This window comes from Oryza glaberrima, chromosome 5 (assembly GCF_000147395.1).
Source record: "Oryza glaberrima chromosome 5, OglaRS2, whole genome shotgun sequence".
NCBI classification, from domain to species: domain Eukaryota; kingdom Viridiplantae; phylum Streptophyta; class Magnoliopsida; order Poales; family Poaceae; genus Oryza; species Oryza glaberrima.
The window spans coordinates 2,171,481-2,186,111 of NC_068330.1; the positions used below are offsets into that span (position 1 = coordinate 2,171,481).

Here is a 14,631-nt window from a genome sequence, read left to right on the forward strand (position 1 = left end):
CATTTAGTTTGTTGCCAAATTTGATCAATACATAAGAAATCTTACCAAAATTTTAGCAATATTGCCAAAACTTGGTAATGTTTATTTTGGCTACAATATGAACATGCCCTAAGTCACAACATTTATAGAAAAACAACACCAAATTAGTTTCTCATAAAATTAAATTTAAGTTCTACACTTAAATTAGTTTGCTTAAGAAACCGGAAAAATATGTCAAGCAAACCGCATATATAAGGATAGATATAAAAATAAACGGCTGTGATTTGTCCACGTTACAACCATAAACCTTTTCTTCTCGTAGTAAAACTCATAGTTAAATCTTAGCGTAAAAAATTTACTTTTGATGATATAGACAAAGACGTTCATTTTTATTCAACGGTTGTTTTTATATTTTTCAATATATATATATAATAATTATATCACATATTTCTTGTTTTAGAAAAACAAAGTAGAGTACCAATTCTTTTTATATTTTTTAATATAATAGAAAAAAGAAGAGTAAATAATCAAAAGAAACACAAGATGTGGACAGAACGTCAGAAACCAGATGGCTCCATGTGCTCCAATCCCTTATTCTAGTGGGAGCTCTCTCACCTCCAGACCAAACAACACCGAGAGAAATTTTTTTTCCAAGAAACGAAAGCGAAATCAACCTGCAATTACCAGCATAAATCAATCAATCGGAAAAGCAGAGGCCACAACGATCTCTCTCTCCAGTCTCGACTCCCCAGCTACCACCTCCTCTCCTCTCCTCTCTCCATGAGCTTTGCCTAGATCACAGCTGGATTTCTTGGCCGCATCCTCCTCTTCTTCCAGGTCTCTTCCAGCTAGCTAGCTTGTTCTTCCCTTCCCTTTCTTTTTGCCTTGTGCGCGTGAGGATCAGTGAGCTGTGCGGCTCTCTTTTCTTGTTCTTGCTGGACTGCTGCTGCCTTAAAAGATCCTGCCTTTCTTGCTCACTTTCCCCGGAGGAGAGAGAGAGGAGATCCACATCTCTGATGGTTCTTGGGATCTCCTAGGAGTTGTTTCTACCTGTGCTGCTGCTGCTGATTTCTTCTTCGATTTGCTAGCGGCTGTGTGGTCGGAGCTCGTCTTCTTGGTTCGAGATCTCGGTGAGTTGAAGCTGTGTGTTTTATTTTTGGCTGATCCATCTTGTTCTTGCTGTGGCTGTTTATTTTTAGTTGGATCCATTCAATTTGGAGTTGATGTGCTTTTTTTTTTTTGGGTTTTCAAATTAAGGGGGTCAGAAAAATCGGTATTGTTGTTTTACAGATTCGTGAGCGCGAGTGCTTTTTCCAACAAATTTTTTTTAGTGTTTTTGAGTTTATTGGTTTGAGTATTTTTGAGTATATTGGCAGTTCTCTTGTCTCTTCGAGGAATGAAGTTTGCTGCGAATGGGATAATGTTCATTGACTATGTGCTGTGAACTTTCCTTGGCGACTGTTAATTGACCTCAAGTTATTGTCTTGTATGTTCATATTTTTATCTGATTTATGCAGTACATAAATTTGCATCTTGTTATCCTGGACTTGGAGATATGCGTACGTATGGCCCCCATCCATACACATCGTGGAATCATGCGGTTCTGACCCCTGAGCAGTTTTTGAAATAAAAAAGAATATCACTTGATGTTATTTATCCCCATAAAAAAGTAACGCTTGCTGTTTTGCATCATACATGATTGACATGGTATGTTGTTTCCGATGAAACCGCTTTCATACAGTATGATTTAGCTAATGCCTTTAGGATGGTTGACCTAATTGAACAAAGGATTTTTTTTCTCATACTAAAAAATTTCTTTTGTCATACTAAAAGAACTAGTCTGATTCTGATCCATTTTGTCTTTTTATGATTCAGACACTTCTGAGATGGATTTTTTCACCGAGTACGGTGAGGGAAACAGGTACAAGATAGAAGAGGTTATAGGAAAAGGGAGTTATGGTGTGGTTTGCTCTGCTTTGGACACTCACACCGGTGATAAAGTTGCTATCAAGAAAATCAATGACATCTTTGAGCATGTGTCCGATGCAACACGGATACTTCGCGAGATCAAGTTGCTTAGACTCCTGCGACATCCGGATATCGTGGAAATTAAGCATATTCTACTTCCTCCATCAAGGAGAGAATTCAAGGATATCTACGTTGTTTTTGAACTCATGGAGTCTGATTTGCACCAAGTTATAAAGGCCAACGATGACTTGACTCCTGAACACTACCAGTTTTTCTTGTATCAGTTGCTCCGAGGACTGAAATATATACACACAGGTAATTGATTTATTTTCACATGAAAGATGGTTCTTTTGCATTTCTTTCAGTAGCCTGCTGTGAAGAATGTTCTATTTAAATAAATAAATTTGCTAAGGACAATTGCCACCATGTTATAACTGTTGCCAGATAACAACCAAACTATTTTTCTACTAGCAGATTATTCTGGGATTGTTCCTTCAGCATTTGTGCTTTTTTGGGAACCTACAGTTTATCTGCACAAACTATATAATGAAAACAATCTTATGGAACTGTGGTTGCTTTAGTACAAATAAACCAGCAGTACCCCAAAATTCTCCTGAAATGTAGATCATTCTTGTGGGATGACTAGATGCCCCCTGGCGCCCTTTGATGTAGAGTTTATAAAATCTGAAGTGTTAGCAAGCTTCCATAGCGGGCATCAACAGAATCTTGTTGTCTTCCTTTGCTTCCCAAGTTGTGGATACACTGAATTTGTGCCAGGATGGTACAGCCTGAGGCATTGGGTAGTTTAACCATCCAAAAAATTATTCATGGCATCCTGAAAGTATAATGCATGTAACTGCAACCTCATCTTCTAACTGTACATGCTATTGACCATGGTTCTTACCTTCTGGCAATACAATATAACAAATACTTTTCCTAGGGAAGAGGCTATGCTTGCTGCCCTTTGTGAAAAGTCGAACAACTAGCTAACATCTTCCAATTGAACTGGATTTGTTATCTGATACACATCTGCCATGGTGCAAACCGAGGTTTGGGCTGTAATAAACAAGGAATTTCATATTCTCTGGTTTCTTCATCTTCTTACCCTGGTTGTTTGTTGGCTTTGGTCAGACAACTTAGTTTGTTTTCAAAAGCAGAAGAACAAAGGCAAGCACAAGTGTTTACATATATTTGACACATTCCAGCATTCGTTGTTCCTGATAGACATACCCTTCACATGAAGCACCCTTTTGTGACCAAGTTAGTTCTGCTCTTTAGGTTTTTTTATTAACCTGATTGTGATTGAATAGGATTTCCCTATTCATTTTATACCATGATAGAAATATCTATCTTGCTTTGCTTCTAATGATGCTGTAAATAATGCATGTGCTCATCCCCCATCCCCTCTTTTTTTCTAAATTATTCTAAGAAGTCAGTTTGACCAATTTAGTACTTTTGTTATATGAAAGGCTGAAAAATACAAACGCACCATTCAGGAAAGGAATAATAAGACGAGGACTACTAACAGATTAATCTTTTTTCTGTACTCAGTGTTCTATGTTTGTGTGATTCCTATTTATCAGTCCATCCTATTTGTGACTCTAATTCCTGACTGATGCATCTTTTGATAGCTTTTTGCAGCAAATGTATTTCATCGAGATCTCAAACCAAAAAATATCTTGGCGAATGCTGATTGTAAGCTCAAAATATGTGATTTCGGCCTTGCAAGGGTAGCTTTTAGTGATACTCCAACCGCCATCTTCTGGACGGTACGTCATTTCACGCCCACTACACACTATGCAGCTCATTACTCTTAAGATTTATATCATCAGCTAATTGATTTTTCTGTTTTTAGGATTATATTGCAACAAGGTGGTACCGAGCACCAGAGCTGTGTGGATCTTTTTTCTCCAAGGTTGTAATCACATCTTTAATTTTATATTGGATCATGATATTCTGCAAAAAGAAATCCATTGTTGTTCTTTTTACCTTTATTACCCTGGGGCAGCGAAGCAAACGTGGATAACATTTCTTTAGGATTTTTATCCAAACATACTGTAAAGTTTTTTTTTTATCTGAAGGGCAGCTTCTACCAGTTAGACAACATGCCTTCTTGCTTAGGAATTATTGACAGATGAATGGAATGTTTTTATTGGTTAGTAATGTTTTCTTATGCATTTGATAGCTAGTGTTTCATTGCCATTTATGCCTCTTTATGTTACTTTTCATGCCTAATTTTGCTACTATGTTCCTGGCAACTTCCATTTTGATTATGCTATTTTTGAATTTTGTGAACCAACTAATTAATGTCACATAAAGTCATATGTAATTGTAGTTCATGCCACTTGTGTCTAGTATTATTGATGCCTGCAAATAATTTGACATATTTTACAACCTGAACTAGTGAACTACACAAAGAGCCTCCCCGCCTTATGTCCCGACCATATAACCGTTTAAAATACCTTTTCCTTCACGAATGGTCCAAATTGGGTTACCTAGTTTTTATACAATGATCATATGATAGGTTGGGTTTCATATGCATATCATGATTTTTTTTTTAAAAAAAAAACTGATTTAACATCTAGACATTGCCAAGCAAATAAAACTGTTTTTGTTTTTATGACTTGTCTTCTTTCATACAAGGAATGCTGTGTACACATGTATTCTCGCTGGGGAATTTTTTTTTCGCCGGGAAGTGTACACATGTATTCTCCTTTTACTTTTTGCATTGGCTTCTATGTTTGTCCAATATCCGAAGCACCGATGAACATAATGTGTTTCATTATTTTGCAGTATACACCAGCAATAGATATATGGAGTATTGGCTGCATATTTGCTGAGCTTTTAACCGGAAAACCTCTTTTCCCTGGGAAGAATGTGGTTCATCAACTTGATATAATTACAGATCTACTAGGAACACCTTCTCCAGAAACAATATCTAGGGTCAGTATGGATTGACTTCAAAAAATTGCTTATTACTTAGTTCCAATAAAATCCTATAATGCTTATATCTACATTCACTTATGCAACAGATTAGAAATGAGAAGGCAAGACGTTACTTGAACAGTATGAGGCGGAAAAAACCTATACCATTTACACAGAAGTTCCCAAATGCAGATCCACTTGCAATGCGGTTGTTAGAGAGAATGTTAGCTTTTGATCCAAAAGATCGGCCAAGTGCTGAGGAGGTATTGTCAGTATTAGCATCAACCTTGCATCTTTTTTTTTTTTGGTGTGTTATCTCAAGTGTCAGCAGCTAATGTAGCAGCCACATTTTCAGGCGCTTGCTGATCCTTATTTCAAGAACATAGCCAATGTTGATAGAGAGCCTTCTGCTCAACCTATCACAAAGCTAGAGTTTGAGTTCGAGAGGCGGAGAATTACTAAGGAAGATATAAGGGAACTCATATATAGAGAAATTCTGGAGTATCATCCAAAGATGCTGAGGGAGTTCCTTGAGGGAACTGAGTCCACTGGTTTCATGTACCCAAGGTGTGTAGTCATGCCAAGTTTATTTTTATTCCATTGCTTTAAAATCTTCAACTGAGTTGTTCCTATTATAATTTCTGAGACAATTTAGTGATCTTATTGTTGAACTGCCAGGCCAGTTGTATGTTGTTGAACATGCTATATGTCCAGGTTAACAATTAAATAACAAATATTTATGCGAATTGACTGTTTTGTTGATGCACCGTATTAAGTAGTGATTACTTATTTTAATTGTTCTATTTGTTGCTCGAAATCGATTAGGCACGACAAAAACTTGAGATAATTCAAAGAACTAAGATCAATTACTCTATTATGTTTACAGTGCAGTAGACCATTTTAAGAAACAGTTTGCATACCTTGAAGAACATTATGCCAAGGGATCAACAGCAGCTCCACCTGAGAGACAACATAACTCATTACCAAGGTAAGATATTTATTTTATTTTATTTTATATGACATGGATTAGCCGATGGAACTTGTAGCTCCAGTTGAATATATACTCGGTTCTTGACTATCTACTATTGTATCGACAGGCCTTGTGTTGTCTATTCAGATAACCGGCCACAAAGCACAGCCAGTGTCACTGAGGATCTTTCCAGGTGTTTAATCAGAGACAACAATCTAAAATCACAGGATTCTGCTTCAGTCGGTGCAAGCAGAATCCCTCAAGGTTAGCATCTGTCCTTACCAGTTGACTTTAACCTGCAATTAAACTTGTATCCTCCATTATATCTTTCATACATTGTGTGACTCAAGATGGATTTTGCACGTTACCTATCTTCCAGGTGCTGCTGCAAGACCTGGTAAAGCAGTTGGTTCGGTGCTGCGTTACGGTAACTGTTCGACATCCGCTGCTGAGCAACAATATGAGCAGCGAAGGGTTGTTCGGAACCCAGCAATTGCTCCAAACAGCAGTGTTCCTCTGGGGAGCTCATACCCCAGAAGAAACCAGACCTGCAAGAGTGAAACAGGTGATGTTGAAAGGATCGATTCCAGCCAAACCGGTCCACCGAAGCCATATGTGGCGAACAAACTGCCTGCTACCGTCGATGGTCGGAGTGGCCACTGGTAAATTTCTGCAGCGCACCAGCGAAAACGCTAGTTATTACCACAGCATCAGCATGGGTTTATTGTTCTATGTAGTAAATTCTTAGACATTTAAAACATGTCATTCTGTACAGACTTGTATTGTTTCTTGGGGGCTTTTCCATGATAAAAACAGTAGAATTGTACTGCAAGCCCTAGTGGATTAGGCTGCCTGTTTCTGCATTTCTTCATAGCTCAACCTCTGAATGATCTGGTACACGATCTCATGGAATTGGACATCACATGATTCAGTTCGAAGGGGGTATAGTGGAAACTGGAAGCAACAAGTGGACTGTAACATTTTCTTGCTGAGAAAACAAGGGACTCTTTACTGACCTGACTGATGCTGCTATTCAATTTATTTTCCAAGTAAATCCGAAGAAGGATCATGTAAACAGCACAATGTTGGACATTGCTTTAGTATTTCGTTCTCAGGAACATTGTTCCCTTTGCAGAGCTAGGAGCTGCAACTATGTACTACTATCTGACATTGCTGTAACTTGTAAAACTTAATTGCATTTCAAGTATTTTCCCTCCTTCTTTAGCCTGTAATTCAGCTCTAGTATTTGAACTACTATGTTTCAAATTACTTTGGTGTTCAAGCTTTGTTCTAAGTCAAAAATTTACATCTTTGACAATTAATTTCTATAAAGAGTGAAGTGCACGAGCGGTCCTCAAACTTGTGCGGGTGTGTGTCATCTAGGTCCCTAAACTCTCAAAATGTATTTTCAGGTCCTCAAACTTGTTTTGGGTGTTATATAGGTCCAAATGGGTGTGTCATTTAGGTCCCTAAACTCTCAAAATGTATTTTTGGGTCCTCAAACTTGTTTTGGGTGTCATATAGGTCCAAACGAGCTCCAACCCCTTCATGCGCTGACGTGGCATGCCACGATAGTGCATACGTGTTAGTTGGACTCACGTGCTAGTCACATAGAATAAAATATAATTAGAAAAACATATTTTCTCCTCTCTACCTTAGAATTTTTATCTTTTTTCTGTCTGCCTAAGAGGAGAAAATATGGTTTTTAATTTTAATTTTTATATATGTTTGACATGTGGATTCCACTGACACGTAGACGTCACCGTGGCATTGCCACGTCAGCGCATGGAACGGGTTAGAACTCGTTTGGACCTATATGACATACATAGCAAGGGACCTAAAAAATGCATTTTAGGAGTTCAGGGACCTAATGACACACCGGGCCCATGTACTTTACTCTTCTATAAATTCATACAGTTTAACATCACTAGTTTTATGTTTCTAGTACCATTATATGGTTAAAATAGTACTATCTCTATTCTAAAATATAATTATTTATAGTTATGAATTTAGACAAACAACTGACTAAGTTTATAGTTGAAAATTATTACATTTTGAAACGAGCAGTACAGTACTATGTTTGCAGTGCAATTACCTGCCCTGAACCATTGGCGTTGGCGTTGGCGTTGGCATTGACCCTAGCTAGCCTCGCACTATCATTCAACCTAGCCAAGCTGGTGCTGATCCTCTATTGCATTCTCTGGTGTTCTGGTGTTCGTTATTTGTACTTGCTTTGTCACATTAAAGACTCGACTGCTCGCTTTTCAATGCATAAAATATAATTTTTTTTTCTATTTCAAAGAATAAGGCATAATCACATTTTTACCTAAAGACAAAAAATAATATTATTATTACCTTATTGTTTGAATCATCCTAATACAATAAAATTAGAGATCTTAAGAATGAATGGGTTAAAATTTAATAGTAGACGTTAGTTAATTGCATGCATGCACGCATGCCTTATATTATGAAACATCTAGAAAAAAATTGTGCCTTATATTTTGAAATGGCTGAAGTACAAGTATAGTATTAGTACGTACTCCATTTGTCCCAAAATGGCTAACCTAATACCGGACGAGATATTTTCTAGTACAATGAATCTAGATATGAGTATGTTCAAATTAGTTGTATTAGGAAAGGCTCCATCTAATACTAGTTTGATTTTTTTTATGGAGGGAGTAGGTAGGTGCAGCAAGACATACTGAAGGAATAAACCTATTGATTTTGTGGACTAAAGGTATATATAAAAAATACATAAATTAGCTTATTTAGAGATAAAATTTAAACTCTAAAAATTAGTTTATTTTGGGACGGAAAGATTATGTACCTAGAGATAAAATTGTTTGTTTTACTTTCTATCAAGTGAAACAAAACAATTCATTTCTACATTTAGTTTTTATAATCTACCTGCTTAAACATAGTACTTCTTCCATTTAAATGTCTAAGACTTGTTTTTCATCAAGATAGAGGAAGAATTAACTTATCCACTATGTGACAAAAGAAAGGAATCATATACATGCATGCAACCAATTAATATTAAAATGGTTTATTGGATTCCAATCAATAATTTAATTTAGCATAAGCAAACTACAAAGGATGGGAGTTCGATTACTAATGACGGTTGTACTCATCCTATTGGGAGAAGCAAAGTCGTCTATAATTTTAGACAAATCTAAGGACCAAAATCCTCTATAATTATGGACAGAGGGAGTATGTTCATCTACCGAGACCAAGGATAATTTATCTAAATCACATCAATCAAGACACTATGCACACATTGTCCCACAGTGCATGTATGGATTAAAACACCATACCAATTATACCTTAGCATGCACACATTCTCCCATGCTGTACTAATTGTATTATGATAAAATCCATATTTATGCGGTTATATGATGATTAATTTGAGAAATTTTAAATTTATTATATGATGATTAATTTGGGAAGGAGGGAGTAACGTGGCAGCTCAAAAGTCACATCGAAAACTGAAGGCGCCGTTCAAAATTCCGCATTAATTCATTCAAACCGGCCTCTGGTGCTCGATAACCAATAGTACGATTTGGTTTGAATTCAATGCATTTACTGAAAAATTCAATCCATTAATCGCCTCGGAGATACCAAGGGGTGTTCGTGCGCTGTGTACGTGAGTAGGATATAGGAGTAGATAGGTGTGTTGCAAGGTGTTCGTCCGCGTCGTGCAGGAGGGAGATGGAGGGGCTCGCCAAGATCGGTCCATGGGGCGGCGACGGCGGCGACCCGCAGGACATCGCCCTCGGCGCCGGCGCCGGCGCCGCACCGCCTGGTGAGCATCGAGGTCAGGAGCGGCGGCGCCATCGACGCGCTGTCCTTCACCTACGCCGCCATCGACGGCGCGAAGCACGCCGCCGGGCCGTGGGGCGGCTCCGGCGGGGAGAAGCACAAGGTGAAGCTCGGCGAGGCGGAGCGCGTCACGGAGGTCTCCGGGACGCTCGGGCCGTGGGGCCCCCACGCGTGCGTCGTCAGGTCGCTGGCGTTCGTCACCAGCGCCGGGAAGACGCACGGGCCGTTCGGCGAGGAGGTCGGCGGCGCGGCGTTCCGCGTGCCGGTGAAGGGCGGCGGCCGCGTCGTCGGCTTCTTCGCGCGGTCTGGGTGGCTGCTCGACGCCGTCGGCGTCTACGTGCACCCGTGACGTGACGACGCAGATGATTTACTTGTTGTTGCATGCGTTCTCTCTTCTGTCAGTCTTCTAGTTTTATCTGAATATTGTTGAGGAGTATTTCCTTGGCTCCTGTTGCAGAACTCGTCTGATCAACAGAAATTTCCTCAGAAATTTAAGCTGCCTTTCCCCGCTTCACCACGACGCTAGTACATTTTTTCAGAACGTTCCATCTAGCTCTCTCTAGTTTTTTTAAGCTGAACCGTTTGGTTGAGCTTTAGGTAGATCTGAGAGTTGAAGTTCTACTAAACATATCCTCACCTGTTAATTATGATTTAAGATAAACTTTTATATTGTTGTTCAATGTCAGTGACCCTATGGTACGAATTTTTGTTGTTACTTAGGAGGTGAAATTGTTTTTTTTTTCCTTGTATGCCAAATTGCCAACTACATAGTTATTATTTTCTTAAAAAAATAAAATAGATTTATATAAAATATATAACTCCACAGACATAAATTTAAATTCGATTTCTATAATTCGTAACAAAAATGACAAATTTAACTATAAACCTACTTTAACAAATATGACAAGTGAGGTGCAAATTCTACAAGGAAAAGATATCAATCATGGGTGGTTAATAGCCAGAAGGGTGCACGCAGCGGCAGCGGGTATCCTTTGTGTCTGAAAGGCCGAAGCACTTCTTCAGTCCCTTTCTCCAAGTCGATGACATGAACAAAATTCTCCTCAGCGGCAATATTGTTCACAAAATAGATGCAATTCCCGGACAAACCATGGTCACTAGCCGAGCACGACGCTCCAAAATTAGAAGCTCCGATGAAATCTCCACCGAGAAGAAACACACTGTCACCGATCCCGTCCACCTTGCACCACTCTGATGGCCCCGAGTAATCCATCTTGTACACCGCCACCTCCGCGATCCTGTGCAGGTTGTGGCCGAGGAAGAAGACGACCACAAGAAACAGCTCGCCGCATGACTGTCGAGAAGTTTGGCATACTGGCAGGCAATTCAACCATGTCGACATCCATGGTAGAGAGTTTTACCTCCGGGCTGAACTCGATTACTCCGAGAGCGTCTCCTGAGAATGTGTAGTACACCTTGCCGGCAACAGCATCGATGCCCTGAAGCTTGGCCATGTGAACCTCCAGGGTCTTGTTGTTCTTGCTGACCATGGAGAGCTCGTAGCTGAAAGAATCCCATTCACTGCCTCCGATCTTGCAGACTAGCATCGCTGGGGTGTCAAGATCTAGTACCAACACGGCGCAATCTGACGACGACGAGATTGGGTTGCCGGAGAGGAGGCACTTGCAGCTTCTAGGGATTCTGTTTCGCCGTTGGGAGATCGATCTTCTTGCTGTCCTGAGGTCGCCATAGGAAGGTTTGCAGTGACGCAGGATTCAGAGTGAGTACCCAGCCTTGTGGAGTCTCGAAGCACCTGAAATCTCTCAGTAGCTCGATGGCTGCAGTGCTGAGTGCTTGGTTGCAGATGCTGAATTGCGTCTGCGAGTCATCGCTACGGGTTCCAAGATCATGGACGAGCAATGGCAACGGCAATGGCAGAGCTCCCGATGATGATGCAGCTTCCATCTCTTCAAGCCACAAGATTTAACTTCTGCTTCTGAACTGCACAGGTCTGAATTTCTTTTTTTTTTTTTTTTGCGGGGACACAAGTCTGAATTTCTGAAATCAGCGCTGACCAAACGAGAGCAACCGACCGACGATTCCCTCTAGCTTGGGTGATCCTTATAAAGGGTGAGGGATTCTTCTTGTAGATCGAATCGGAGACTGAAACCTCCCCAGTGCTGAAAATTCAGAATCGAATCGGAGATGAACACCTTGTCAGTGCCGGAATTGGACTCACGATCAAGAAACTGCCGCTGGTTCAGTGACACAATGAGACAGATGCTAGTGAGCAGCTGGTTCAGTGATTGAGCTGCAGCTGCACACCACGGAGGATTGCAGCACATCGACGAGGTGCCGGTGCCTGACGATCTTGGGCGGCTTGTACTGGTTCGCCGGAGCGCCGCCGCGGATCGCGGCCTCGGCGAGCCTGTCGAACGTGCCGGGCCTCACCACGGCGACCTCCAGCGGCGCGACGTCGCCGGTGGCTCTGCTCAGCCTGTACGCTCCGCCGAGGCAGCCCTCGAGCGGCGCGATGCATCGCCTGAGGAAGGCGGCTGACCTCTCATGGTCGAGCAGCTTGCTTCCATTGCTCACCTCGACGGCGATCGTCGCGCGTCGCCGCCGCCGCTGGCCTCCGTCGCCGTCAATGATGAACGCCGCAAATTCGATAACCTCGCCGCCGTCCTTTAGCATGAGCTGGAAGGTGTCCATGGCGGCCATGACGTCCCTCTCGGTGAGCACCTCGCCGTGTTCTTGCGGCGGCGGCGCGCGGGTCACGAACTGAAGCCGAGGGGAGGAGTGGTGGAAGCCGGCGATCTTCACGACGTCGCCGACTTTGTACCGGTACAGCCCACGGAACGTGGTGGCCACCAACTCGTACGTCTTGCCGGCCTCCACGCCGGCTATGTCCACCGGCTCTGCCGCGGCGGCGCCGCGGCCGGCGGCGTCCATGTCGAACGGGATGAACTCGAAGTATGCCGCCCTGGGGAGGAGCACGTAGGTGGTTTCCTCAGGCGGCGACGTGCGCTCCAGGTTGATGCCGATGGCGCACTCGGAGGCGAGGTAGTCCGTTCCGAGCACCGGCAACGCCTCGCCGGCGAAGTGCTTGATCGCCGGGAAGTACTGCTCCATGGTCCCCGTCGTGACGCAGGAGATGTACCTCGCGTCCGGCCACAGTTGGCGCAGCACGCCGCGCCAGTCATCCCTCTCGCAGATTCGGCGGACGCGGCCGGCGAGCTCGGGGCATGGCCCGGCGAGCACTCCGTCCTGGACGGCGCCTCTCATCGCCGCGTCGGTGACGACGTCGGCGCAGACTGTCCCGCACTCGAGGTCGTCACAGAGTTGACGCCACTTGGACTGGAGGAGGCGGAGGGCGCGCGCCAGGGCGGCGGCGTACGGCGCGCGGATGCAGTCGACGGCGTCCCATCGGCGGAGGCCGCAGAGGAGGTGGCAGTACATCTGCTGCTGGTGGTCGGCGCCGAGGATGACCTCGGCGGGGCTGACGCAGGCGGACATCACCGGCGAGGCTCCCCGGATGCCACTGCTCCGGATGCCCCACGCCGTCGCCGCCATGGCCTCGTATCCACCCTTCGTCTTCCTGACCTCGCCGGCGTACAAGAACCACAGCGCCTTGCTCACCGCCAGCCGTGGAGGGAACAGCCTGAAAGAATCAGATCAGATCAGAGCCCTGATCAGTGTGAAACATGGTGAAGGCTGAGGAGGTCGGCGTCGAACACCTTCTGACGAGGGCGGAGTTGGCCTGCATCACGGCGGCGGTGGCGGCCCTCGCCCCCGGCGAATCCAAGTAGGGTATCAGCTTCGGCCGCAGCGAGCTCGTCCCAGAGCTGCACGTCGATCGGATCAGCCATGGATTGGTGGAGAAATTCTGATGGAAGTGAAGAGTGGAAAGGAGGAGAGGTGGATCACCTGAGGAAGAAGCAGAGGAGGGGGCGCGGCGAGAGCTCGTCGGGGGCAGCGTCGCCATCCGCGACGCGGCGGATGGACTCGGCGTAGTCGTCGTAGGAGGTGACGGGGACGAGGCGGCGGAATTCGTCGGCCGCCGCGGCGAGGTCGGTGGAGCGGAGGAGGTGGTGGGCGCCGCCGTCGGAGGGGATGTACCGGCGGAGGTAGGCGGCGCCAGCGTTCTCGGCGAGGATGGCGCGGAGGGTCTCGAGCTGAAGCCTCCGGGCGTCGCGGGTGGCGTCGTCCAGCCGCCGCAGCGCGAGCTCGTCGGCGGCGGCGGTCGCCATTGGCGGGCGGCTGGGTTGGTCAACCCGGAGGTGGTGCAGCTCGAAATTAGCTGGTTTTGTAAAAACTAGTGGAGTGGTGCATATTAGGTGGCTTGCGAAGTTATAAAATTTTCTCACATAGCTTCCCCAGACATAATAATATATGAGGGCTGCTACCCCACGGGATTCCGTTGCTCTTGTTAGTCACGGGATAACTAAAATCCTAAAATCCTGAGAGATTTAATATGCATCGTCAATTTCGTGGGGAGACCCACGCTATCCTACGATTCCACCTTATCCAATCCTCCCTGGTACCTTGGGTAAGATATCGAGGTGGTATCTAATACACTGGTATCAACTGGTACCTTGATATCGACTGATACCTACTACCCTGGTTATCGAGCTGATACCTAGGTATCAGGCCTTGGTACCTGGGTATTGGCTGATACCTGGTACCCTGGGTATCAAGCTGATACCTAGGTATCAGGGCTTGGTACCTGGGTATCAGGCCTTGATACCTGGGTATCAGCGTGATATCCCAAGAGAAAGGAGGAGGAGGAGGAGAAGTCGCGGGTCGGGGAGGTCGAGCAGCAGGGCGGCGGCAGAGGAAGAGGAAGAGGAGGCGATAGATCTGGTGCCTACCTTGTGCCATTCCGTCGCTCTTCGTCGTGCCTCGCTCCAAACCGCCGAAATCGTGGCTCCATCGACGCCACCTAGAGCAGCTTCTCGTTGCTCATGTTGTGCAAGCGCTCGCCCCCGGTGGCCGCGTCCACCGCTCCCCGA

The 14,631-nt window shown here is 44.3% G+C and overlaps 2 protein-coding genes and 2 pseudogenes across 2 annotated transcripts; 2 read left to right on the forward strand and 2 right to left on the reverse strand.

The window, feature by feature from the left end:
- Nucleotides 1-580: 580 nt before the first annotated feature.
- LOC127773238 (mitogen-activated protein kinase 14) lies at nucleotides 581-7,074 on the forward strand. The gene is made up of 10 exons (XM_052299269.1): nucleotides 581-1,109; nucleotides 1,855-2,262; nucleotides 3,589-3,716; nucleotides 3,803-3,862; nucleotides 4,741-4,890; nucleotides 4,980-5,135; nucleotides 5,228-5,439; nucleotides 5,759-5,860; nucleotides 5,970-6,106; nucleotides 6,222-7,074. Exons 2-10 carry the CDS (start codon nucleotides 1,866-1,868, stop codon nucleotides 6,506-6,508), a joined length of 1,629 nt encoding a protein of 542 aa, XP_052155229.1. The 5' UTR covers nucleotides 581-1,109; nucleotides 1,855-1,865; the 3' UTR covers nucleotides 6,509-7,074.
- Nucleotides 7,075-9,466: 2,392 nt separating this feature from the next.
- LOC127775084 (salt stress-induced protein-like) lies at nucleotides 9,467-10,277 on the forward strand (annotated as a pseudogene).
- Nucleotides 10,278-10,488: 211 nt separating this feature from the next.
- On the reverse strand, nucleotides 10,489-11,878 carry LOC127772925 (uncharacterized; annotated as a pseudogene).
- A 4-nt stretch (nucleotides 11,879-11,882) lies between these two features.
- Nucleotides 11,883-13,923, reverse strand: LOC127772924 (probable indole-3-acetic acid-amido synthetase GH3.6). The gene is made up of 3 exons (XM_052298915.1): nucleotides 13,547-13,923; nucleotides 13,357-13,464; nucleotides 11,883-13,280 (listed from the first exon to the last, which is right to left on the reverse strand). Exons 1-3 carry the CDS (start codon nucleotides 13,867-13,869, stop codon nucleotides 11,903-11,905), a joined length of 1,809 nt encoding a protein of 602 aa, XP_052154875.1. The 5' UTR covers nucleotides 13,870-13,923; the 3' UTR covers nucleotides 11,883-11,902.
- Nucleotides 13,924-14,631: the final 708 nt, after the last annotated feature.

What these genes read in the sequence shown, in the direction of transcription:
- LOC127773238 (XM_052299269.1), top strand. Translation starts at nt 1,866, where the DNA reads ATGGATTTTTTCACCGAGTACGGTGAGGGAAACAGGTACAAGATAGAA. An exon ending in ACTGAAATATATACACACAG is followed by an intron (nt 2,263 to 3,588) that starts GTAATTGATTTA and finishes AGCTTTTTGCAG; the next exon opens with CAAATGTATTTCATCGAGAT. An exon ending in TGCAAGCAGAATCCCTCAAG is followed by an intron (nt 6,107 to 6,221) that starts GTTAGCATCTGT and finishes CCTATCTTCCAG; the next exon opens with GTGCTGCTGCAAGACCTGGT.
- LOC127772924 (XM_052298915.1), bottom strand. Translation starts at nt 13,869, where the DNA reads ATGGCGACCGCCGCCGCCGACGAGCTCGCGCTGCGGCGGCTGGACGAC. An exon ending in CTCCTCTGCTTCTTCCTCAG is followed by an intron (nt 13,465 to 13,546) that starts GTGATCCACCTC and finishes ATCGACGTGCAG; the next exon opens with CTCTGGGACGAGCTCGCTGC. An exon ending in AACTCCGCCCTCGTCAGAAG is followed by an intron (nt 13,281 to 13,356) that starts GTGTTCGACGCC and finishes TGATTCTTTCAG; the next exon opens with GCTGTTCCCTCCACGGCTGG.